This window comes from Zonotrichia albicollis, chromosome 10 (genome assembly GCF_047830755.1).
Source record: "Zonotrichia albicollis isolate bZonAlb1 chromosome 10, bZonAlb1.hap1, whole genome shotgun sequence".
Classification (NCBI taxonomy): Eukaryota; Metazoa; Chordata; class Aves; order Passeriformes; family Passerellidae; genus Zonotrichia; species Zonotrichia albicollis.
The window spans coordinates 11,298,825-11,324,969 of record NC_133828.1 but is presented as its reverse complement, the minus strand read 5'-3'; the positions used below and the strand labels follow the sequence as shown (position 1 = coordinate 11,324,969).

The window sequence follows — 26,145 nt, the reverse complement described above, 5'->3', positions numbered from 1 at the left end:
AATAATTGAATAATAAAACAATTAAAATTGAAATGTTAATTTTTCTCCTGCTTGCCAGGGAACTGGCAGAGCTGTTCTTTGAAAGTGAGGGTGACTGCTCAGCACTAGAGATATTTGAAGATAACTGGAATGAAATGTCTGGGTCACCCCTTTTGTGCAGTTCAGTGCCTGTGCTGCCACGTTTGAAAATTGCTGTCTTTGCCACACTTGAGAAGGGGCTGAGGCTGGAAAGGCTGGCAGTGCCAGCCCTGCTGGGCACATTGATGTTTTCAAAGCTCTCTTGGTTTGGAAAGACAGGTGTCTGCTGAGGAAGGCAGGAGCCTCCCCTAAAATGGAAAATGTGAACCCTTTCCCTCTGAATTGTTATAAATTTTAAATTAAGGGGCTCTCAGGCAAAAAATATGGGAGCAGGAATAACAGTTGTTTAATAGGGAAGAAAATAAAAAGATAAGATAAACAATGCAGGAAACTAGAACAACACTGCCAGAGTCAGAACCCAACCTGACACCCTGTGGGTCAGGCTGTTGGCAGCAGTCCCATTGGAATTGTGGCTCAGCCCTCCTGCAGTGTCAGGGGAGGTTCTGCTGGAGCAGGGATCCTGTAGAAAGGTGCAGTCTCTTCCTCTGAAGGTCCAGTGGAAGAAGAGGCTGCTGCTCCTCTGGGGAATCCAGTGGAGAAGCCATGCAGTTATTCCAGAATCTCCAGATTATATCCAGGCAGGAATGCTTGGCTCCTCCCCCTGGGCTCCCATCTCCCAATGGGATGTTCTAGTTCTTATCAGCCATGCAGGGACATTCAATAGTCTGTTATCAGCAGGTGTTGTGGAAGAGATAAGGAAAACTTAGCAGAAGACAGCTGCCATCCAGATGGCAAATAGAATCCAATTTACTTGGGAATCCAGGCCAAAAGCAGCTAAACTTGAGTAGGTTTGTGCAGGAGCAGAGGGAATTGGATGGGGAGAGGCTGTGGGATGCTGACATTGTGCCTTGTTCATTAGGGCATAATTGGACATGGTCCTTAAGGGATTTGGGTTTCTGTGCTGCACACCCTCAGCACAGGGCCCAGAGCAGCAAACAAGCTCACATACACTCAGTTATTGAAGGTCTTTGCTGTGCTTAGAAAGTTTGGTGCTTTGAGGCTTTATCTTTAGTGTAAATTTGCATTTTAGACTTGAGACATATGTTTATGTGAGAACAGTATTTCTCTGTACTCCTACTACAGCTCACCCTCTTTTCTCTGATATGTTGGCAGTTTCAAGTATTAGTTTGACCCCTCTTTAATTTAAGAATAGATTGCTGAATTAGCTTTCATTACCCACCCTTCAAGCAGTGCAGTTTCCAGCTGGTGGCAAATCCTGAGGTATCACTCCTCTCCTTGAATGGAGGAGCAACAGGAATACACACAGAAAGCTCTGACCTTCTGTTTGAATATGCAGTATTTAGTTTTTGCTGGCTTCTAAATATCAAGTGGCCATGAAATGGGAATGCCTTTTCAGCATTTTGATTTAAATTAGTAATACATTACTCCTAATCTAGATTTTTTCCAGTTATTTAATGGATTAACTAAGTTTAATGTAATGGAAAACTTAAGTTTCTGACCACATTCAAAACTCCTGAAATGCCTGTCTAACTAACTGTGTTTTTCTTTGCAGGATATTGTCTGGGGGTTAAACTCTTTATTTACTGTAAGTAAAAGAATATTTTGCATGCCCCCTTTTCCTTTGCCTGCCTGGTTTAGTTTCAGCATCACCTAATGACAAACCAAACTGCCTTTAAAAGTTTAGGTCTTGATTTCCCTCGGCTTCAGTGGGTGTTGGATGAGTATGAAGTCAGATTGTGCTTTTGTTTGTGGAACTCATCCAGACTGTCTGAAATGCCAGCTTTTTGTACATGGGTTTTACTTTGGTTAGAAATATTAGAGGATATTTTGATAACAAATTATTTGGGATCTTTCACACACTGTGAAACTACTTCTGCTGATTTTAGTAAATAGAAATTCATACTGCTCTGAGAAGGAATTGTGAAATAGAAATTCATACTGCTCTGTGAAGGAATTGTGTTGGTGTTAGTCTTTAAAAAAAAATGTATTTTGGTATTAATATCTGCCCTGCAGTCTCATTCCTTGTTTGCATAAAACCTGACTTGTCACAGAATTTATGCGTTTTTATTCAGGGATCTCATTTCCTCCTCTGTTTTTTAAAGATATTTGGGAGCAAGGAACTTGTAATTTCAGGAGCACCTTGAAAATGGAGGAGAGGGCAGGAAGCAACAGCTGCTTTTGCCCTAAAAATGCAGAGAAACAAAATCTTTACAAAAGTTACCTTTTTTAGGGATTCCTTTCCTCAGCCATTGCTGCTGGGTGGGAAGGTCAGGAGGAGGCAAAGAGCAGCACTGACTTGGTGGCCACATTTGTCTTCTCCTCTGGAGAGCCCACCCCACCCACTCCAGAGTGTAGAAGGAAGCTTGGATTTCCTGGCATCCAAAGCCTTGGTTTTTTCAACAATTTCTTTGGTAAATTGATGTAAAAGTTTGGAGAGCATTTGCCTTTCCAGCAAAAGTGAATTGCATTTCACAGTCAGTCTCCCTGTGCATGCCAAGTGGGAGGAAACAAAATCCTCAGGGGCAGAGCTGCATAAAATCAAAATATTGAGCAAAGAGCTGCAGGGAGGGGTGGGCCTGCCTAGGAGACCATGGGGGTTTGTCATGGCTGTGTCAGGAAAATGAATCCACAAACACCAGAGGTTTATGCCCAAAAAGGAGGCAGAAGAGTCCTGTAACTTAATTCAAATAAAGGGAGAGGCCATGGGGTGTTCCCCTGGGATCTCTCCAATTTTTGGAACATGCAGCCTCCTTTTTATCCCAATTTCCCAGCCCCATTTCCCTTCTCTCTTTCCCCATTGGCTGAGGTACTTGAGTTGTACAGCCTTCTTGAAATGCCTGACACCATGATTTGCCTCTAATGTACAGTCCTCCTATTTAATTTTTCATTCTTATGGAATTCAGGGTTTTTCCCCAGTGTTTCTTTAATCTTTCAATCTCCAATTTAATTTATCAGCAAACTACAGTTTGTTTGTAAAAGCAAATCTCTTTTTCCATTCATCAATCAGTGGAATCCTTCCCATTGTTTATTTTATCTCTTAGTGCTGGTTTTATCTACCACTTGTGATTGTGTGTTATTTTTTAATGCTGATTCCTCTTCTTTGTTGTTTTTAACTGTAAACCCTTTCTTCTTCCAAAGGTAATATTTGAGTTTAAACTGAGAGACCTGAGGTTTGTCAGGACTATTTCTGCTCCGTGTCTCCACATTAGTTCTCAGGATCTTTGCACTCTTTTACCACTATTTCCACTATTTCCTCTATTTCTATTATTTCCTCTATTTCCACTCCCCTGTTTTTCCCAGAGCACTAAAGCTTCCCTGTCAGGCTCCAGGTCACAGAGAGAGGGAAATTGCTTCTTCACAGAGAATGAAATTGCTTTTCTGTGGAGGTGGAATTAAGGAAACTCCCACTTTATCAGCACACTGTTTGCAGAAGTTTTTTTTCAAGGTTTACTTTGTCCTCTAAGAAAAACCAACAGGAATTGTGCCTCCTGAAGGTTTGACTGTTCCTCTAAAATTTAGTTTTCTGATAGAAATACTTTCACTTCCAGGGAGAAGTGTCATGGGGCCCACACCAGCAGGGCTTAAATGCCCTGGTGCTGTTGCCATTTAATTGCTCTGTGATTTGCTTTCCAATTACCAAATTACTCATTTGCATTTACCTTTGACACCGAGGCAGTGATTAAATGATGAAATATTGAAAAAAAAGATGAAATAAAACCTGCTGTCCTGTTTGCTTTATTCCATTTTCTTGTTCCTGAGGTCTCTGGGCTCCTGGTGATGCAGTGAGTGGGAGCCCCTCAATGTTCTCTCTTTCTTTTCTAGGATCTTTTGAATTTTGACGATCCTTTGAATATTGAGGCTGCAGAGCATCATTTGCGTGACAAGGTGAGTCAGTGGTTTATTTAAGGCAGGTTGTTCCTAAACAAGCACACATTCTGTACTCAGCACTTCCCAGGCAGTTCCTTTTAGAGTGGTGGAGCTGCTGCTCGAGGTAGCTGAGTGACTCATTGTATCAGCAGCCAGTTACTCAAACAAAAAGGGCTTTCTCTGGGAAAGCAAACTGCACACAGCTGAGTTAGTCACCATCTGCTGGGCTTGTGGGCCACAATGTGGTCACAGCCCCAAAATAGATCATCTTTCCCTTCTTGTGGCTGAGATTTCCCTCAAGTTGTGCATGTGCTGTGCAGCAAGCTGGTGGTGAGCTGCTTTGGCAGGGTGGCCTTTGCCTTAGAAGAGCTGTGAGAAGATCTCCTCTCTGTGTTTCCAAAGGCAGCTCCTTTACTCAGAGCTATTCCATGCTGCCTGTGTTTATAAAGCCAGGAGAAATCTGGGCAATTTAAAGAACAAGAGTAGAAACTTCTGTTTTCTTTTTACTGATCCTAATATTTATGTATTATGGACTGGGCAAGGCGGAACATGGCCTGGTGAACATAAATGAGATGTACTGCTCACCTCTGAGCAAAAGTGCCAATTTCTCCTTTGGATCCATCTCCAAAATTCCATCATGTCATGGATGCATTCCTCAAGCCCACAGAACTCACTCCTAGTTATGTTCCAGACATCTTGTTCTAATTAAACTTTTCTGACACTTTTGTTGGAGTTAACCTTTAAGATTGCAGGAAGTTTCCAGGTAAGCAAGTGTTGATTTGAAGAGTTCATTGAAAGTACAGTCAGGCAGTGCACCTAATTTATCTCATTTTTTCAAGAGGAAATACCAGGATTGCAAGTTCATCTTTCCAGCTATTTTTTGATTAATGAGATCTTGTAGCTATTCTGGTATTCATCCATGTGTGCAGGGCTGAGATGAGAACATACAGCAAAGCTGGAAAAAATTACCTGCAAACCTCCTCTGGAAGAGAGGGGTCTCTGTGCTTTTGTTTTATGGAATTACAGAATGATTTGGGTTGGAAGGAACCTTAAAACCCATCCCATTCCAGCCCCTGGGTGGTTCAAATTGCTGTCCTGCACCTCTCAGCCTCATTGAGAGATTGGGAATCCACAGAAAGGAAAATGCTGCCTGATTTAAAAGGCACACCTCCCTCAAAAACAGAGGTGAGCCCTCAAAAATAGGTACTGTTAACACTTATTAATTACATGGAAGTTGTTTGAAGAAGTAAAAAGCAAATTAAGTGATTTTTTGACAATCTTCTAAATCACAATTTTTTGGAGAAAACATATTTTTTATTTATTAAACTCCTAGTGGTCTCATAAGCATCTCTAAAATTCATATTATGCCATTTTAATTTTCTTTTTTGAGCCTCTCTGAATTTAATGTGTGTGTAATGACAGCACCAGGTAGGGCTGGATTTTTTGTAGTATGTTTTGTGGTGACATCAAAAAAAATCAATGATGCCTTTGTGGAGAGAATAAATAATGCAAGGGAGAGGAAAAGCTGCACTTGCAGCCTGAGTTGTTTTGGTTCCCTGTGGCAGAGATGTCATATTTTACATAAACACTTTGTTGTGGAGTCAGACTGCTGTGGTACCATCCTGGCTCTTAAGAAATATTTGCAATGCCCAATAGGATTAATATGGGAATGTTAATTAGTTTTCTTTCCTCTGAGACCTGTTTTTTTTAGGTAGCAAATTCTTCTTGGGAAGCAGCTGTGCTGGGAATGTTTGTGTTGGGTCAGGCTGGAAGGGGCTGCTGTGATCCCTTTCTCTGGGAGGCACCTCTCCATTCTTGCAAAAAACCTGTGGTGTGTAACTGAGCACATTTGGAAAAGCAGCCTTGTTCTAAGATATAAAATGATAGAAAATTCAGAGCTCAATTCCATAAATTGATCGTTTTATTAACCTGTCCTGCCTGAGATGTGTTTGGTGCAGCTTCACCTTCCAGCCCTGCCTGACTTCCTTCAGCTCCAGGAGGGAGCTGCCACTGACTGAACTTGTTCCTTTGCAGCTCCCTTCAGTCACTGAGCATCAAGCCACTTCTACAAATTATTTTAAAAAATAAATGTGTTTGTTTATGCAGCTTTACTCATTCTACACTTCTCCCACACACACCTTGCTAGGTGCCAGTAATTTTTGGCAGGCTGTACAACAAATTTGGGCAACATCTGTTTTCCCAAATGCTGGACATCTCTGGTGCCCACATTGCTCTGCAGTTGAGTCAGTCACTGGGAGATAAGCAAGCATCCTCTCCTGGTGTAGAGCTCAATAAATCAGAATAAAAGGATGATAAAAAGATGATTGATGTGTCTGTGTAAACCAAGCAAGGAGTTGCCCAGCATTGTCTTCTCACACTGATACAATCTCAGCAGTTTGGTTGTTGATTTCTTGCTGAATTTAAAGAAGCTCTTACTAATTAATGAGCTTGTGGAGCAGTGCATTTAGCACAGGAGTCACTCTGTCAGTAGTTATGGATAGCCAGAGCCATTAATTATCAATCAATCCCATGGATTCTAAAGCAATGAGCAAGTCTTTAAGTTTTAATGACTGCTCACCTAAAAATGATGTGAAATAAAAATTGTGGGATTTGCTGGTTTTTATACAGCAAACACATAGAGCTTGTCAGGTAGGCTGAACACTGAAACATTGGGGATCTTTTGGGAGATTCAAGCTCTGGAAGAGCTTGGCAGTGGAAAACCAAGTGAGCTTAGTGCTTCAGGACTTGGTATTCCTCATGCAGAGGGGCTGTGGGTGTGATTTGTTAGCTGAAATGTAGGAAATGCTCTTATGTGTCATGGCTGCTTTGGGAGCTGCCTCATGACAAATGGTGATTTGCCAGTGTAAAATGTAAAAACCTTTGCATTTCCTAGAGGTGTTCACTGCTGCCAAAAAACATTTCAAAGCCATTTGTATTACACACAACAGAAAATTCATTGCTAGCTTAGTGTGGCATAAAGTAGAAATGTTTTTCCAAGTATTCCTTTTAAATTTCTTCCTCACCTAGGCCTGCTGAGTCAAAAACCCCAATGCTGTGTCCTATTTGAATTATATTTCCCCTGTGTTTGGTGCAATTCAAACAAACTTTTGTCATCCTGCAGATTAGCAAGCACTCTATTATTTTTCATGAAAGATCTGAGTTCTGGAAGAGCTTGGCAGCGGAAAACCAAGTGAGCTTAGTGCTTCAGGACTTGGTATTCCTCATGCAGAGGGGCTGTGGGTGTGGTTTGGTAGCTGAAATGTAGGAAATGCTCTCTGTGCGGCCTTGTCATGGCTGCTTTGGGAGCTGCCTCAGGACATGGTGATTTGCCAGTGTAAAATGTAAAAATCTTTACATTTCCTAGAGGTGTTCACTGCTGCCAGAAAACTTTTCAAAGCCATTTGTACAACACACAACAGGAAATTCCTTGCAAGCTCAGTGTGGCATAAAGTAGAAATGTTTTTCCAACTATTCCTTTTAGATTTCTTCCTCATCTAGGCCTGCTGAGTCAAAAACCCCAATGCTGTATCCTATTTTAATTATATTTCCCCCGTGTTTGGTGCAATTCAAGCAAAGTTCTGTCATCCTACAGATCAGCAAACACTATTATTTTTCATGCCTGTGATCAGGAGCTGTTTCAGCAGTAGGAGAAGCTGAGTTCCATCTCCCTGTGCTGTTTCCATCTCAGTGCAGCCCATCAGTCCTCAGTGCTTGCTGCTGTGTCCTTGTGAAAGCCTCAGGTAGATTGCTCTTGGCAGGGAATTTTTCTTCCTCCTTGTGAAAATCCAGCTTGTCACATTTACCTGCAGCTCTGAAGTGCCAGAGCTGAGAAATCTAATGGGAAGAGGTGAGTGTTTGCCAAGGACCCACTTCAAACACATTTTTTTTACCTAATTCAGTGAGCCTTGATTTTATTTGGAAAGCAGCATTTAATGCTCAATTATTTTGCATAAGTTTGTGTGGAGGAGTTTGGCTCTGGATTGACTTTTGCAATTCTTTTTTTAATTTTTAAATTTTGATTAAAGGTTTCTCTGGCTGATAAATAAAATACAAGATTTTATTTCAGGGTTGTTTCTGTGGAGATGGATTTATGAAGTTTGTGGCGTTAGAGAATCTGAAGCTGCTTCTGAAGGTTTTCTGCCCTCAGTTTTGTAGGAAACTTGGCTTTAAATACCCAGGCCCTCCTGTCAGCTGCCTGTGGTCCTTGGAGGGTGTTCTGGTGACTCTTGTGGGATGAATGTTCTCCTGTCATTGTCCTCACCAGGGAGAGCACTGATCTCACTCCATTAGAAATTCCATCAGTAATTAGAAACAGTGGCTCAGTACAGATCTCACTGAAGAGATCTGCTCACAGAGTTAACACAACTTCTATTAATGGAACTAAGAAAATATGGGGAAGCCACAATTGCTCTGTGAGTGCCAGAGGTTTTGGATTTTTTTGGTCACAACTGGCAGCAGGATTCTAGGGGCATCTTCAAAACATTAGGTGCTGGACAAATGACTTTCAATGCTGCATCTCCCTTAGATATCCATAAGTCTTACATCAGAGTTATGGAATGAAAATTATGGACCAAATAATCTAATTTACAGAAAAAAATGTACCTGGAAGGGTGGAAAGAAAAAGACATAACCTACAGATTGGACTTGTAAGTTTTGTCATACAAACTCTGCAACAGAGCAGGAGAGAAAATCAGGTCTGGCAGGGCACAGATGAAGAACAGGCATTGTAAAAAAGCTCTTAATATTACAGTAGAATAATAAACAAAGGTGGGTAATTTTTATAACATTTCATAATTGTAGGCAGTTTGTTAGAGCCCTTAAACAGCAAACAGGTCAGAATTTTTACAGGAGAGTCTTAATTGTTCAAGCATTGCCCAGAGAAGCTGTGGCTGCCCATCCCTGCAAGTGTCCAAGGCCAGGTTGAACAAGGCTAGGGATGGTGGAAGGTGTCCAGCCCATGGCAGGGGTGGAATGGGATGAACTTCCAACCCAAACCAGTGTGGAATTCTCTGAAACCCCTGGGGAACTGGGCAGGAACCAGCAGCACAAAGTATCAGGGCCTGGGCCAGAGACCTCCTGAGAGCAGGTGAGCCATGGCAAGAGAAGCTTGTCAGCAAGTCAGTGATGGAAGTAAGAAATAAATATAGATTTTCTGTAGAGGATCTCCAGGCATCCCTCTGGAAACACAATTTGAATTTCCACTTGCCCTGCACAGCCTCCTCAGTTCTGAAGCCATCAGGAAGCAGCAGCAGCTTGGGATTGTAAAGCTTGTTTAGCCAAGACTGATTTCCTCCTTGTTGATTGTTTTTGTTGCTTTTAATCAGACACTTTAGGTCTGGCCTGGGAAGCACATCTGCAAGTGGAAAGGAATTCCTGTCCCTGTGTCCCACCTCAAGTTTTATCCAACCCCAATCTGAGAGCCTGGTGCTTTCTCTGAGTTATTCCTGGTGCTTTCTTCTCTGAGTTATTAATCTGAGGGGGAAGATTTGGGGTGTTTATCCCTGCTGAAGTTTGCAGTAACTCTGTCCTTGCCCTGCTGCTGCCTTCAGACAGCTGAAGAGTCCCAGAGCTCGCTGCCTCTGTGTCATTTCAGATCTGATCCTCCTAAAGACTCCTCCAAAGTAAAGTCCGGGCCAGCTGTGCTTTCATCCTCCTGCCTTTGTATTTCTGTGCTCATACATAATAAGGGCATAATTACATTTGGATTTAAGCCTTCCTTCAAATTCCATTTTTCTGTAGAGCTGAAGAGAAGTATTTGAAATTAAATAATACCTTCAGATTTGGATTCTGTTTTATCTCATCATTGATCATGTTGATGAAGTTAGTTTTCTTCTGTTAATGTAATTTCCTATCTCAGGAGATCAGTCTGATTGAAATGCTCTTTGATACATCTGAGTGAAAAGCATGCTGTAAACGCCAGTGTGCCACAGGATCCTCTTAGCAGGCAAACTAACACAAAATAAAATTCAACTTGGAAGTTTGGGGAAGAAAATATTCATTATCTGTATTTCCTCCTCAGATCTTCTGATTTAAAGTAATTTATTTAAGTGATCTTACAGTACCTTCTTTGTTTCTCTGTTGTACCTCCTCTATCTTTAGAATTTTTATTTCAAAGGCATATTTGAATATTTAGCAGGATTTTTCCTCTTCAGAAGACATCAGGTCTTTTCCTTGCCACTTCCTTACCTCCAGACTGCTTAGATTCTGATATTTTTCAGTTTATTTATGGCTTAATTCCTTGAGGCTTAAATCTGTCTGGGAATTAGAAATATTATCCACTGATCTGTAGTAATTGTTGGCCAATATGGGTGCAAAACATCTTGTTTGGATAGCAGTCACCAAAAAATTGTCCAAATTCTCTAAAAGACATTTTTATATAAAATACTTAGAGAATGTAAAATATAATAACCAAAATGTCATGGGCTGTGGATGCTGCATCCTGTCACTGTGCATTTCAGAGAAGATGTTATTTGTGGTAAAAAGCATTAGAAATAGCTCTAAACAGCATTTTATTTTCCAGATAATTGTAGATAATCTGTGTTCTCTGGTGGGTAGTGGTCCCTGAAGAAACAGAAAATTGAAATGCTTTAGTTTTGCAAAGTATTCAAAGCACATGGGTGGCTCAAAAGTGAAATACCTCTGTGACCCAAGCTGATATCATGTTTCTGTCTGAATGTTTCTTCATTGGATTGCAGCCAGGGAATGCACTCCGAGGGATTTTAATGGCAAACTGCTTTCTCTAATGCCTTCCCTAAGGAATTTTTAAGAAATAATGCTCATTTATTTCATTCACTCATTATTTTTAGCCCAGTTCTCTTGTCAGGCTTTTCACCCTTGCCAATGGTTTCCCATCACAGCCAGCTGGAATTTTTCTCCAAACAAATCCTGTAAAGTTCTGTATTCAAACAGTGACAGTGATACACGAAGAGTTCTGAAAATTACTGTTACCATTTTTTAAGCTCAAATGTCAAATTTAGTGATGACTCAAGGCAGCTGGAAAATTTGCTTTAGAACAGAGAAAATACTTCAAAAACATTTCCTTGAATGTAGTTTTTAAAAGTATTTTATTATTATTGTGTTTGAGCTGCTGCTGGAGGAGCAACGTGCTGGGTATGCCAGGTACTCATAAGGCATGAACAGATTGAGCTGGATTATGTCTGAGGGGTTAAAAAACCAAAGCATCAAAGTTTGACCTCTTGAACGTGGCATAAAGAAGTGAGAAATCAGCAATAAAGAAGATTTTCTGGAATTTATTTCTGGCACAGTGCTGGTGCTTGCCTGGGTTAGGGCTGCAGTCATTCTGACAAAGTGACAGGAGAGAAGGGGATTGGTTCCAGCTGCCAAGTGAGGTGTTGTCAGGGACTGGGGCTTTTCCATGGACTCCTGCCTGTCTTGGCAGACTTGAAAGGAACCTGTGTGAAAATTCAGCTTGTCATCGTGTCCTGCCTGCCTTGTCACCAGTGTGAATAATTCAGTAACAAAGCTACCAAGCCAAAATAGTTTGGTTTTTTTGTTTTTTTTTCCTGCTGTCTTGAAAGATCTTTATTTCAGTAGTAAAACATTTAGCATGTAAGTTCCACATTGATTTCCATGTGAGTCACAGAGTGGTGGGGTTTGGAGGGAGCCCTGCAGACCATTCAGTGCCACCTCTTGCCATGGGACATCTTCCTCTGTCCCTGGGTGCTCCAACTTGGCCTTGGACACTTCCAGGGATGGGGCAGCCACGTTTATTTTGGCAGATTTTGTTTTAGCACTGGGGAAAGAAATCAGCCTTTGTGCAAGTTGTGCAGGAATTTTCTGCAGTGAATTTACCAGCCCTTCGTGTTGAGAGCCTTTAATCCAACATCCCCCTGGGTTTCTTCATCTGGGAGTGTCAGAGGATGGTGCTTATCACATGAGCCCTCCTGTGATGAGGCAGAGCCTCTGGTCAGGCACTCTGAGTGCTTGGATTGCAGAGATTTCATCCTGCAATTGCTTTTATTGTGTTTTATTGAGCTGCAGCAGCAGAAACAAGTTGGCCAGAGGAGCCTGTTGGGGTGTGTGCTCCCCAGCAATGAAATGGGAGCTCAGGGGGTTCTCAGATTCCTGCACCATCTAACATAACCCTCAACTCCAAAGCAGCCCTTTTAACTCCCCCAGCCCTTGCAGGGCTTGCTGCACAAAACAACAGCTGCTTTGGATTCTTCAGTGGCATTGAGCTTGTGAAGCCCGGGGCTGAAATCCCCCTGGCAAAAGAAATGGGGATTTCATTTAATAGGGGAGAGGATAAACCAGGTCTCACCAGTAAACTGGGTGGATTTGGAATATTCTGGTTTTGATATTCTCTGAAAACTCACAGATGTCTGCCAGCAAAGTTTAAATATGTGGGTAACACTGACAGATTTAACAGGAGGCAAAAAAGATGATCCTTTGGTTTAAAAGTCTTACTCTCTTCATCAGGAATGAAAAATGATGTTTTACCACTGCAAATTTGGGGTTTTTTCTTCATTGGCTGCAGGCAAGCTAAGCTTTTCATCTTGTACTGATTTTCCTTAGTGTTCAGCAGTCATTGTAAGTGATTTCATTTATCTTTTATTTATCTTTTGTTATAAACTGAAAAACAACTTTAAACAAAAATAGGTGGCTGTTTTATTTTCAGTATCATGAAGTGCTTAATGTTGGTTTACTCCAGAATTTGTAGACTTGACACTTATTTTTGTGTGAATAGAATAGAATCTGATGTCCACAAATTGTAGTGCTGGGCAACCAAACTAAATTTCAAGGCTGGAGAGCTGCTGGAAGTTTGTTGATGAGAATTGGAGTGCTGTAGAGAGGGAAATGATTCACCCAGGGCAGGACAATGGAGCAGTGGGAGGCTGGGCATTCATTTGGATCATTTTAGTCCTGGATTAACAGCCTGACATTTAAATTGCATTCTGTTCCTTGCTGGGATGTGCCTCCACAGACAGCCTCTCTCACCTGATTTATCAGTGCTCTCACAGGATCACTTTGGAAGGAATAAACCCAGCCCACTTTGCTCTGCTGTGCTGCCCTTGGTGCTCACAGGTGCCAAAGGTTCCCATTGCCCAGAGAAGCTAAAATGCACCAGGGAAGGAGCAACCAGTTTTTATATCTTGACATTTTACTTTTTATTCTTTTCATCTGCCTGCAAAATAAATTCTTGTCTCTGATTGTCAGAACTGAGGTTGGCCTGTGGCTTGAATCAGTGCTGATTCTGTTACATCCCAGGGCTTTTCTCTGTTACATCTTGGAAACTTCAGCCCTCCAGCCTTGTGCTAAAGAGAGTAAAGAGTGTTTGGCAAGGAGCTCTAAGCCACCCTCTCCTGGGAAGCCTCTGACACCGACAGAAAGAGGGTTTTTAAACCATTCTCCTTGTGCTGCTCAGGGAGAGCTGCTCTTCATGGCTGGCACTGGCTTAGGATGAGTGGCTGCTCATCCATGATTTATTTCCTGTGTTCTGCTGGCAGTCCCAGCTATAATGCCTGGGCTGGAGGGGAATTTTCTCTCATGTGGGATTAAAGTCTGTGGCCATCTTTTTAAAAAGAGAAGCAAAAGCTGTCATCAGGGTGGTAATATCCTTGTGGTACAGATAGCTGCTGAAATAGGTGAAAAGGAAAAGAAAGTTGATGCCTTAGCTTTAGAAGCAGTCAATTTAATGTGATTAATGCCAATTATTTTGAGTGGGGAGAGATTCAGAACTGCAGGGCACTTCAGGTTTAAAGTAAATTTTTGATTGAAGTTTCCTAGACTGTAGAAGTGTAATTGCCATGGGGAAGGAGGGGAATCCCTCCATATATTATAAACTAAACAATGTTCTCTTGAACATACTGAAGTACAAGATAACAGCAATTAGGTGTGGAACAGAAGGACTTCTGTGGAGCTGAGGGTCAAGGAGATACTGAGTTGACAAGCCTGATGTTTTTCTCCTCCATACCCCAAGACTAAGAACTATGAAGAAGATTTAACAAAGATTTAACAAAATGTTCCTGTGTTTGGTGCATCTGTGCTGTGTGCAGATGTGTCAGCCCAGTGCCACTGTTGCTTTTAAAGCTTTTCTGTTTTCTGTCCTTTCACTTCTCTGATGAAAGTTGGAGTCTGTCAGTCTGATAGTCTTGTAACAGCAGCAGAATAATTTGAAGAAATACAAAATTATGGATAATGATGAAAGTAAGGAGCCTCTGGAAAACTTGGCAAGGCAGCTGTCAGGTTCCATGAAAATAATCTTACATTTCAATGGAATGCAACTTAAAGGACGTGCTGGAAACATTTCTTTGTTCTCTTGCTCATGACCAGCAGAACCAAGTGAAATGATTCTGAATCACATTGGAGGGGGTGTTTGCTCTGTAGCTTTTCCAGCACTTCATCCTTGAGACATTTGCAGGAGGAATTTTCCAGAGTCACCTCTGGGGATGGCAGTGACTCTTTGCCACTGTTCATGGCCTGCTGAGCTCAGCCTTTGAGCAGGTTCATTCCCCAGTGTCACTGAGGTGAACCTTTGGCAATGGCTTTGCTTTGTAGTGTTTGTTTTTGGCAGAGGAACAAGGCTCATGCAGTGATGCCACCCACCTGTCCTTCATGCAGCAGAGTCTTTCCATCAGTTCTGTGGCTGTCACCAAAACTGGCAGCAGCAGAGAGCCAGGCCAGCTGCAGGTGGGCTCTGTGGCACCCCCAGCTCAGAGCAGAGCCCTGAGGGGGTGCAGAGTGCCAGAGAGTCTGCACAGAATGAGTCTGCCCCTCTGTGAGCAGTCCCATTCTGCTGTCTCTGCATGCCAGAGCCCTTCCTTGCCTGTGCCAGGCATTCCCTGGCTGCAGGGGCTCCAGACTCCTGCACACTGAGTGAGGCTTCATTCAAACACCACAGGCTGTCCATGCTTCCTACTGATCACAGGGTTTTACTTGCTGTTGTCTTTTTTCCTCTTCCCTGTTTAGCTACATCTGAACTAATTAGTGGGCACACTGCTGCATATATGAATTCTATGCAACTCTGATTTTTTTCATTTTCAGTGCTGCTGGCTCTTACTCCCCACACTGGAGCAAGATATGCTGTTAAAATTGCTGAAGAAGTAATTGAGGTCAAGGCTTTGAAGTGGTGCTTCTTCATTGTGAATTATTAATTCTCAAGGCATAGAGAAAGAGTGACATTATATAAATCATTGTAAAATTATGGACTTTGTCACACTAGCTTCTCTGCTTGCCTGCATTCTGCTCTGCTTTTCATAAAATCTCCTTGGATTACCTCTTGCCATTTTTTGTTGTTTTCAGTTCATCTTCAGACTGGATTTCTCATTTTCAGCTCCTCCACACGATTTTGGAATTACTCTGATGTGAAGTTTGGGAGGTCAGAGTCTTTCCTAGTGAGAAATTACAGTGAAAAAGGGAAGTTCCTGAGAGTTTATGGTGAGATCCAAGGCTGTGTCAGAAAACAGTTTGGGGTGATACAAATACTTCTATACCCATAGAAACTGTAAATAAGTACTGGTTCAAAACCAGGAACTTTTCAGGCTTTTGATTTCTGGTCTGGGTCCAAGAACGTAGGATGCAAATTCAAGTTTTTATTTTCAGCCTGTTCAGTGTCAGACTTTGTCAGAAGCTCTTGTTGAAGGCTCTTAGCTCAGGGAAGGGCAGAGAGCAGAAGGGCTGCTCATCCTGGTCCTGACAGGGACACAAACAGAGCTGGCTCTCACCATGTGTGCTCCAAGCTGCCTTTGCCAGGACCTCATTTTTTATGTTGTTTGCATTGTAGAATATTTGAGTCAATGCTGTTGCCTAAATTAGCGCAGCTCATCCTTGCTGGGCTTGGTTCCTGTGGGCTGGGATCTCTCTGTCCTTGGTCCAGCATGAGGTTTCCCACTTAACCCCATCCCCTGGTTTAAATGGATGGCCCTGCACCACCCCTTGACATCCTGCAATCTCTCTTCCTATTTCCAAATATTTGTGTGAACGCTGCTTTTTACTTATAACAGTACAAACTGCAGTGATGGAAGTGTGATGGTGCTTTTAGCCTTCTTCAGGTGAAAGAAGAAACTCAGATTTATTCCTGGCAGCTGAATCAAGTATCTCTTCCCAGATTTCTTCTGGAGAGCTTATGAAACACTGAAGAATTCTTTTAATTAAATGCACCCACAAGGTGTATCTGAGGATCTGAAGTAGATCTTTACCTCTGGCTAACCTCAGTTTTCCAAGCTTTTACCACACTGGAAAAGAATGTGGTCCCAAAAGGCTTTCAAGCTAGATGTGGTTTTTTTGGAAGCTGTTTAACTTTTGTTGTGGGGTTTTTATTACTCTCTGATTACAGCTTAATGGCTTATTAAGAACAACAGTTCCATCCCAGTCCAAAAACATCTTTTCACAACAATTCTCCCTGTGAGTCATTGCATTTATTTATCTCCATATTTATTGCAGTAAATCCTTCACTTCCTCTGCTCCCCCAAGCTCCCTGTTTGGTGTTTGTTGTTCCCACTGAAACCCTGGCAGCCATGGCAGAGCACATCTTTGTTTTTCTGCAGCATTTCTGCACGTACAGAGCTGCACTGGGGTTTTTCTTGGATTGCCTCCCTAGTTTATGTTGTGTGTCCTTGTAGCAGCCTTTGAAAGCTTTTCCCAGCCAGCACAAAGTGCATGAAATGGCATGTGCAAATGAGCAACAGCACAGCTGCTAATTGTGCTCACAGATGTAAATAGGAAAAGCATTACTTCTCTAATGCTGCAAGTATTTATAGCAGCCATTCCCCATCTTCCATAACACTTTGATTATGGATGGAGCCTCTCTCAGGTTCAGCAGAGTTGATTAAGCTTTTGCAGATGGTTTGATTTGCTGAGGTAATGTGGAAGAAATGCAGATGTTTTAAAAAGCTTTTGTTTTTAGATGCTTCAGGCAGCTGAGTGGCTTAAAAGGAATCTTTGCTTTGCATCCTTTAGGAACATCTTGGCTTTTGAAAGGGAACATATGGCAGGGCAGTTCCCAGGGACTCTGAGCTCGGGGAGCCTCACCTGCCCTGTCAGGATGGTTTGAACATCATCTCCTGGAGCAGAGCTTGCAGAACCTCTGGCCAGAGCCAGGCTGCTCCCATGTCCTCTGGGCCTGTGATTCATCCAGCAGATCCTGCAGCCCAGGGACAGAGCCTCTCTTGGCAGTGAAGGGCATCCTCATGGTGCAAGTGTGTGTGCAGCTCACAGGAGGCTGCCCTCAGAGGAATTGGGATAATTCAGGTTATTTTCCTTTTGTGTAACCCTTTGCCACAGCCTGGGCCAGCCCTGGAGGAGCAGAGGAGGCTCCTGAGCTCAGCAGTCTCTGCTCCCTGGTTCATTCCCATTTTCTCTGTTTTTAGCAGCACAGGTGAAATGTTAAATGGCAGTAAGAGACCTGTCCTACCTCTCCATCAAGCCTCAGGGGGTTTATAAAACGACTTGGAGAATTCTGAATTATCCTGTCTTTTTGGAGACTCTCCTTCCATTGCTTGCACCTGATCCAGGGCACAATTTCCTTTGGGAAGCTGCTTGGTTCTCCCCATCTGGCTCAGTTCTCTTGCCTGGGCACCAGCAGGATTTAGGTGTATTTATCTCATCCATAGCCTGCTCCACCTCTAGGAACTTCAGAGAGTTCTTCTCTCCCTTTATCTTTCTCCAGACAGCAGAAAGTTTGTGGAAGCTTGAGGGAAATGGTTCCTCCTTACGATGTGAAATCTCAGATGAATGTGCCAATGAATGGCTGTGTCTGTGGAAGGTATCTGCAGCTTCCCTCTGTCCTGGCAGGCAGGTCAGTGCTTCCCACACCAATTCTGTAACCTAACTCTGTGTCCAGATACTAAAAAAAATAAAAAATCCAAACCTTAGTCTTTATCTTCTTCCTCACAATGCTGCTCTTTTCCAAATACCAGCAGTGGTGTGTTCTGGCTTTGGTGTTTTTTTGTTTTTGTTTTTTTTTTTTTTTTAAACTGCAGTAAAAAATTCACCTTTTTCTCCCCACCTTATGATTTGGCTACTAAGAAATCTGCTCGAGCATTTCCTCATCATTTTGCAAAATGACAGTGGCTTGGTGTCTAGGAGAATTTTAAAATCTGAAGTTGGGATCACAGGATTTTAAAATCACAGTTGGGATCCATGGAAATGGATGTGGCTTTGGCTGCACCTGCTAAGCAGAGAGCTTGTGGGAGATTCCTTTGTGCAGGTTTTTCACCCCCTACTCCTCTCTTTCTTCAGAGAGCTAAAATTTAATTACAGAGCTTGGAAAACTCTTCACATCATGTAGAGACTGAGCTGAATAAAACAATGAGAGAGAAAGGAGAGCAAGGCAGGAACAAGAATTGTAAAAAAACCACCTCATACTTGAGATTTCTGTACTACTCAAAGGTTTCATTCAGCTCCTTAAATGGGAGGGGATGTGTGGGGGTTGATGGGTGTGAGTACTTATTTCTGCAAGGGGGAAAGAAAGAAAAGGTGCCTTGCAATATAATTCATAGGGCTAATGGGTAGATCTGCCTGGTTCTTAAATCTAAAGCCTTGGCTGACTAATAAATGCCATTTTGCTGCTGCTCAGAACCCCCTTTGCTGATCCACAGAGCCACAAGTCAGGACCTAGCAGAGGGTATTTGGAATTTCACCTTGGTAATAAATGCAGGGTTGAGATAATGTTCTGTTAAAATAGAGCTGCTTTAAAAAAAAGAATGACTACTGTTATGATTACTAGCACAGAAGAGGGAAGGGCAGGAGCAATTATCTGTGATCATTTTCTGGTTTCACTGGAATTTTAGAGGATTGTGGATCTAAAGGATGGGGAGGTAGATCATAAATTCATCACAATATCATGGTTGTAATCACAGTGAGGGGACAGATGTGTTAAACTGCACAGGGACTGGCCAAACAGTGCAGGGTGTACCACTAGTGAGTATGTTAGGGCTAATAAATGAGCTAAATCTACTTTGGATGTTTTTTAATATCTATTTTTAAAATTTTATTTCCTGGAAATGCTTATACATAATTTGTTTTAAATAAATAAAGAAGATTCCCTAGGGAAAGTTTCCATCAGAACTTTTCCAGGCTTCTCTGGTAGCTGTCACCAAAATATTGTGTTTGCTTTGGATTACTGAGCAAATTACAAATTAAAAGCTTAATAAAAGACAAGCAGTTAATAAGCATAATTTGGTATAGTATAAACAGTTGAAAAAATGAAATCTCTTCTCCCAGAGCTGCCAAATCAGGTCAAATGTCAGTTTTTGAAACAGTGCCTGGTTCTTGAGTGTGTGTTTCACCATGCCTCTTGAAAGGGCACAGTGGAACTCTCTTCTGGGGTTGAGGCTCTACAGATCCTCCCCCAAGTGCTCTTAAATACAATTACAGAACCCCAGAATGGTTTGGGTTGGAAAGGGACCCTAAAATTCATCCCATCCCACCCCCTGCCATGGCAGAGACACCTTCCACTATCCCAGGTGGCTCCAAGCCCTGTCCAGGCTCACCTTGGGCACTGCCAGGGATGCAGGGGCAGCCACAGCTTCCCTGGGCACCCTGTGCCAGGGCCTGCCCACCCTGCCAGGGAACAATTCCTTCCCAATACCCAATTTTAACCTATTTTTTGTCAGTTTGAAGCCGTTCTTCCCTTCTCTGTCACTCCAGGCCCTTGTCCACAGCCTCTCTGATCACTCTCCCAGTGTGGACTTACAGCAGATGCTTTTAGTAATTAGTAATTTAGTAATTTTAGACCACATCTGTGGCCAACCTGTCAAGGTTTGGCTCCTGCTGCATCTGTCTTCAAAATAACAAAGCCAAAAGCCCATAAATTTTGACCAACCTTAAAAAAATCACCTGAGTTCTTGTGTCCAATTTGGCTTTGGAGCTATTTTAGCCTGAAGGCAGCATCACAAACAGTTGCCTGGTGTCCATGAAGGGTTTATAAAATGGCTTGGAGAATTCTGAATGATGCTGTCTTGTGTCCATGAAGGGTTTATAAATGGCTTGGAGGATTCGGAATGATGCTGTCTTTGTGGAGGCTCTCCTTCCATTGTTGCAGGATGCCATTTTTGGGAAATTCTTCTTCCATCTTTGGCACTCAGGCTCCTTGCACTGTGAGGGGCTGGTGCTGCCAGGGCTTCCCTTTTGCAGCTGTGCTTCTCTTGTGTGCAGGAAGTTTTCACTGAAAGGAAACCTTCTCTTTATCCCTTTAAAATCACTGTCCCCTGCCCTGTTTATTTTATATGTTTATTCATGTAATGGTTATTTATGAAACCTCTTTGTACAAACAAAACATCTTTGTTTAAACACAGAGGGCACTTTCTGTGGGACATGTTACATCCTTGAAGGGATGTTAGGAATCCTCCTTTCCCTTCTCATTTCTAGCAGCATTTTGCCTCTTTATAATGCAGGGTACATCCTGCTCTGCTGAATTATTTTGCATCTGATTATTCAGTGTTGCACATAAGCAGCTGTGCCCAGAGAGAAGTGCCCCCCATTAATAGGTGGTGAGCCATATGGCAGGTGAGGATGGAACATTGCAGCTCTGGGCTGAGCCCCTCCTGTTCACACACACACAGCACCCTGTGAATGCATCCTGCCAACACCATCAGCTCCTTGGGAGTGACAGGGAGCCTTTCTGGAGCCTTCTGCCTTCCCTGCTGAGAGCCCATTTCCCTGTGTAACAACTCATGAAGGGACAGAGGGAATAGCCAGGGCTGCTCTGAGCTGCCTGCACTGCCCTGCTCTGTGTGTGTGTCCAGGGGGGCTCAGTTCCTTGTAGTCATTCATCTTTTGGAGAAACACAGGAGTGGGAAACTCTTGGATTATGCCCTTTTCTGACCAGAAATGGGGCAACTGAGAGGCATTTAAATACTTTCATTCTATTTTCAGTCTCATGAGAATGGTGAGACAATACAGATGTTATAATTCATGTTATCACAATCAGAAGCCAACTATTTTTTAATTACAATACATTCAACTATTTCCTAATTACAATACACTGTCAGTGTTTCTTGGCCTATCAGCTTTAGCCACACCATGCTGTAAATGCCTTAAAGCCAATAATGTAAAATTACCCCTCGTGGCTCCCTCTACAATGCATCTTTCATAGTTCTATGTCTCCAAAGTATCCAGCCTTATTTGCAAGGCCATCCTTTGAAACTTGTTTCTAGTTCCATTTCTCTCTTAATGTCTGTCCTACCCCATGGCATTTCTAAGTCAGCATTCCTTATCTCAAAGTTTATATAGAGATATGTGAGCCTTCTGTCTGGCTTTGAGAGTTCTCTACAAATCCATTTCCCACAGGAAACAATGTGCAAGAAGCCCTGAGTGAGTACAGTTTCCACCACAGCCATCATAACCTGCATCTATGGGTTGGAATTCCCTGGGTTTGGGAATTTAATTGCAGTGGAGATGGCATTTTAAAATACAGCATTTTTGAACACAGCATGCAGTTGGATGAGTGTGGAAATGGGTGTGCTTGCAGTAGAGTGAGAAAGTCACTACACACACTGTTGCCTTTAGCAGGTGCCATATTGGACACAAATAGCTGCTCTTTCACCCCAAAAGAGCAGGCAGCCTGTTCCTGAGGAGGAGTGGGATTTCTGCAGCCCTGTTTGTAACAGGATTTCTGGCCTTAAACTGCATTTTAAACTCTGTTGAAATTCCAAGCACTTTGCACTTTTATGGACATGTGTGATGCAACCTGATCAGCTGAAAAGTGAAACCACTGAGTTTCTCATGGATCATAGATTTGCTTTGATCCTTTTGGATTTGAACCATGGGATAACCTTTATCCTTTCACTCAGCAGCAGAAACCCAAACCTTCACAAGGGGAGCTGATCTCAAGTGTTTGAAGTGTGTTGGTGGAGCCAGGGAAATATTGATGTGTTTGAAGCTTGATTCAGACAAAAAGGTCATATTAGTGCCCCTTCCTGGTGTGCTGTGATGTCCAGCTCTGGGTGGTGTGTGCCAGAACACTTGGGCTGTGTTTGAAAGGCATCATTTTGTGCATTGGCAGACATGGAGCTGACAAGTGACATTGTTTGAAGCCTTGCTATGATCCCACAGGTCATGGCAGGGGGATTTTGTGCCCTTCCCAGTAAAAGCAGAGCCTTGGCAGAGGATTTTCTGCTCTTGCAGGCATCTCCAGTGTACCAGGACAGTCTTCAAAACCTCCTCATCTACTGCATGCATTGGTTTTTTAGTTGTTTTCTTTTTTAACAGGTGTGAGTATATACATTTCCCAGGTTTTCCTGCTTTATATTCCAGCAGCACATAAAAATGAGAGCTGGAAATGCAGCAGAATGCACTCTGGAGCACAGGCCCTTGGTGTGTTTGGGTGGAACATATTTAATACCAGCCTGTAGAATAATATTTTATTTGCAGGGAATGTCCCAATGAAGGCAGGAATGATGCATCTGACTCCATGTTCTCAGAAGGCTAATTTATTACTTTATAATACTATATTATATTAAATACTATACTAAAGAATACAGCAAGGATACTTACTGAATGCTAAAAAGATAATAATGAAAATTCCTGACTTTCCAGAGTCTGACATAGCTTGGCCCTGATTGGCCAAAGAGCCAAAACAACTCCCAGCAGAACCCAATGGAACAATCACCTGTGGGTGAACAATCCCCAAACACATTCCACATGAGCACAGCACAGGAGGAGCAAATGAGATAAGAATTATTTTCCTTTTCTCTGAGGCTTCTCAGCTGCCCAGGAGAAAAATCCTGGGTGAAGGGATTTTTCAGAGAATGTGAATGGCACAGAATAACATGGCAGGAATGTGGTGTCTGCCTGGCATCCCTGCTTGCACAGGGATCACACCATGTCAGAATTTCTTCTTGCTTTATAAGCACAAACTACCAGAATTCTGTGGTTTTCCCTGGATACAGAGGTTATGAAATAGCAAGCAGTGTGTGCACCTGTTGGGAAGGATGAAAGGTTGACAAGAAAGTCTCACAGATATGTGTGCTTAGCAGAAAGATTCTTGAATGTAGAATCTGAAGAAGGAATAGAGATGGAAGCAAGTTTTGATATAGAAGAAAAGAATTGCTGAGCCAGTCTTGCTGGCTAACCAAGAAGGCAAAAGGTGTGTTAGTTAGAAGGGGTTTTTATGACTTAGAGCAAAGGATAAACCCACCCCAAACAAGAAGATGTTTTTACCAAGCAGAAAGACAGCACAGGCAAACAAGTCAGCAAATGTTGCAAGTAGAAAAAAGGTCTCAGAATTTTCTACTGCAAGAAAACTGAAAAACAACTTCTAGCTTAAACTGTAATGCACTGACTTTTAGTGATTGGAGAACAGTAAGATGAATATGGTAATTACAGTAGTTATGATAGGCTATAGATAATAGTTAAGGTATAGATTGGTTTTGCTGGATTAAGATGCTCAGCAAAGAGAAATATATAATGCATTGTAACCAAAAGAAAAGTATCTAATGCATTGTAACCAAAAGAAAAGTATAAAATGCATTGTAACCAAAAGCAAAGGGTCTCCAGGGCTGCCTGCAGCTGGAGCTGACAGCTGTGGGCACAGCTCTGTCACCCACCACCCTGGAGTTTGGAGAGCCCCTGGAGTCCCACGTCCCTCACTGCAGCTCTTACAGGCACCTAAGCTGCAGCTGGTCATGGCAGATTTTCCCCACTTGATTCCCCAGTGTCCCCTAGATTCCATTGCTTTGGAGCACTCATTGTAAGGATTCAGGGCTCCTGCCAGGGGCCCATTTCCCTGTGAGCCCATCCCTGCTGTGCCTGGCTAACAGAGCTGTGCTTCCCTGCAGGAGGACTTTCGGAATAAAGTGGAAGATTACATTAAGCGCTACGCCAGATGATGAAGGGATGGATGGATGGCAGGACCACGGCTCCAGAGCTGTCCTTAACCTCAGCAGCAGCCAAAGCAGCCTGGCTTGTACCAGTCCTGTGTCCATGTTGTTCTGAAGAAGAAAACTAACTTCATAACCTGTCCATGTTCAAAGGAGAGAGTTCAGCATAAATACAGCAAGAAATTGTGTCTGTTGGTTGAAAAAGTTATCTGCTTCCTTTTACAAATGTTTACTCTTCTGAACTGTACTGTATATCCTGTTGATGAGGTATGCTTGAGAAGTTAAAAGAAGTCACTATTGAAATTGTAATTACACTTTTTTTTTTAAACTCTTGCCTAATCTAGAGGGGGGGGGAAGGAAAAAAGCAAACCCAAACAGCCCAAGCAGAAAAGGTGGCGTGTTTTTGGAAAACTTCGAGTTGGCAATAAATGGTCTCCTGTGAACCAAATCACTAAACTGTTGCCTTTGATGAGCAGAAAAAACAAAATGAGCTTTTTCTCAGAATCACTCAGCTGAGGCTTAGAGCTTGCCAGAGTGGAAGTGCAAAATGAGATTCTGCTTCTGGTATTGAAGTTCTCAATGCTGTTTAATGTAAGTATGTTTTTGTCACAGTTTGGAATTTTTACTTTGTTAATTTCAGGCCCTGTTTGGGCTACAGGTTTATTGGTTTTTTGTTTCTACTCATTGTGTGAAGTAGTTAAAAGAAATACAGGCTAATATGTAACTTAAGTACATGTTTAGTATTAGTAAAATTATATATATAAATATATAAAAATATATATATATATTATATTTCTGTGAAAAAATTAATGGAAGGGAGATTTTTTTAAAAAAGAAATCTACCTTTGGCTTTCCAATCAAGATGTGGTGAGGGAGCATCAGATGCAGTTTGCTCTGATGAAGGTAAATTTAGGCACTGTTACCTGGAGAGCACCTGATTGTGTTCCCAGGATTCCTGCACTGGAGGGAAGGACACAGCTTGAACCACAGCACATTCCCCCACTCGTGCACATTTGGCTTTCTGGATTTGGGAGGATGTGATGCTGCAGGTGCCTTTTCTGTAAGGAACTGGGTGGCACTGGGAGCCTGCAGGAGAGGCTTCAGTCCAGGTGCCAGAGCTCCCTGGGCATCCTCCAGCACTGGGAGCACACAGAGGAGCTGATGGAGCCCAGCTGAGCTTCTGCAAACCAGGAAATAAATATTTGTGTGCTTTCATGCAGAGCAAATGTGTGTGTGACACTTGGCCATTGACTGTTGGGGTTTTACTCCCCCTTCATTCTCTCCTGCTGTTCCTCTGCTGCAGATGCTGAGGAAATGAAACCAATCTCCCTCAAGAGCACAGCAGAGCTGGGGTGCAAACTGTAGGCATGAAACTTCTGTGTTGAGTTCTCTCTGTGCCTTTTCCTTTGCAGCTTCAGCAGCTCCTGTAGCTGTTGCTGGATGCCTGGAAAGCAGGGAGTGAAATGCAGGTATTGGCATGGAGAGCTTCACCTGCAGACAGTATTCACAGAGAAACAAGAAACAGCTCAGTGTTTTAAGCAGGCACCTGCAGTGAGAGATCTTTGCTGCCAAAACAGATATATCAGCAAAGGTAGGGGGTAAAACACTCACAGAAATAGCAAGGATCTGGTTTTTGCTTATGGCATGAGAAGGATTCTATTATTCTTGAATCAAAAACTCAACCAGGTTGCTGTAAGAAATTAGTTCTTGCTGTAGAGGCACCCTGGTGCTGTCAGCACGAGGAGGGAACAGAGTCCCCATTGCTTGGGCTGTCACCATGGATGGCTGTGCCCAGGGCAGGGCAGAGCTGGGTGCTGCTCAGGGCAGCCAGGGAAAGCTGTGCCAGTACCAGCAGCCCTGAGAGCAGAGAGCTGCAGCCATCAGAGCCCTCCCTGCCTCCCACAACAATCCTGTCCCACCCCTTCCCTGTATTGTTGCTTGCCTGGAGGAGATGAGCAGAATAATAAAGTTTGGATACTGTTAAATATTGTACAAGAAGGTCTGAGCATTGGTTTGTGCTCATGGGGAGGGGGGGGAATCCTAGATCTCATCACCTCACAGTCCAGGAAAATAAATGGAATTTCTTATGAGGAGATTGGGGGGGAAGGGGGTGGGGGTATGTATTTACATAAATATATATTTGTTTGTATGTATTTTTATGTGTATTTGTATAGGTGCAACTAATCTATGCTTCTGCCAGAATCATGGACTGATTTGGGTTAGAGGGGGCCTGGGCTGGGTGGGCCAGGCACGGGGCTGGGCATCCCACTGGGTTTTGGGGTTTTTGGGAAATGTGAGAGTGAGGAGTAAACAGCAGCTGGGTGTCCTCAGGGAACCCCTTCCTGAGCCAGCAAGGCACTGAAGGGGTCTGGAGCTGTCAGGGTGGGGTTGGGGGTCC

General features: G+C 42.8%; 1 protein-coding gene across 2 annotated transcripts in view; it reads left to right on the top strand.

The window, feature by feature from the left end:
* UBE2F (ubiquitin conjugating enzyme E2 F (putative)) overlaps positions 1 to 24,195 on the top strand; it is a 58,427-nt gene extending 34,232 nt beyond the window's left edge. Inside the window, exons 8-11 of one of the 2 annotated variants that reach the window (XM_074548025.1) lie at positions 1,652 to 1,684; positions 3,922 to 3,984; positions 17,594 to 17,722; positions 23,706 to 24,195. In XM_074548025.1, coding sequence (XP_074404126.1) covers positions 1,652 to 1,684; positions 3,922 to 3,984; positions 17,594 to 17,722; positions 23,706 to 23,756 — 276 coding nt within the window. In that variant the 3' untranslated portion in view covers positions 23,757 to 24,195. The remainder of the gene's footprint in view (positions 1 to 1,651; positions 1,685 to 3,921; positions 3,985 to 17,593; positions 17,723 to 23,705) is intronic. The other variant, XM_005486873.4, reaches the window with a different exon arrangement.
* Positions 24,196 to 26,145: the final 1,950 nt, after the last annotated feature.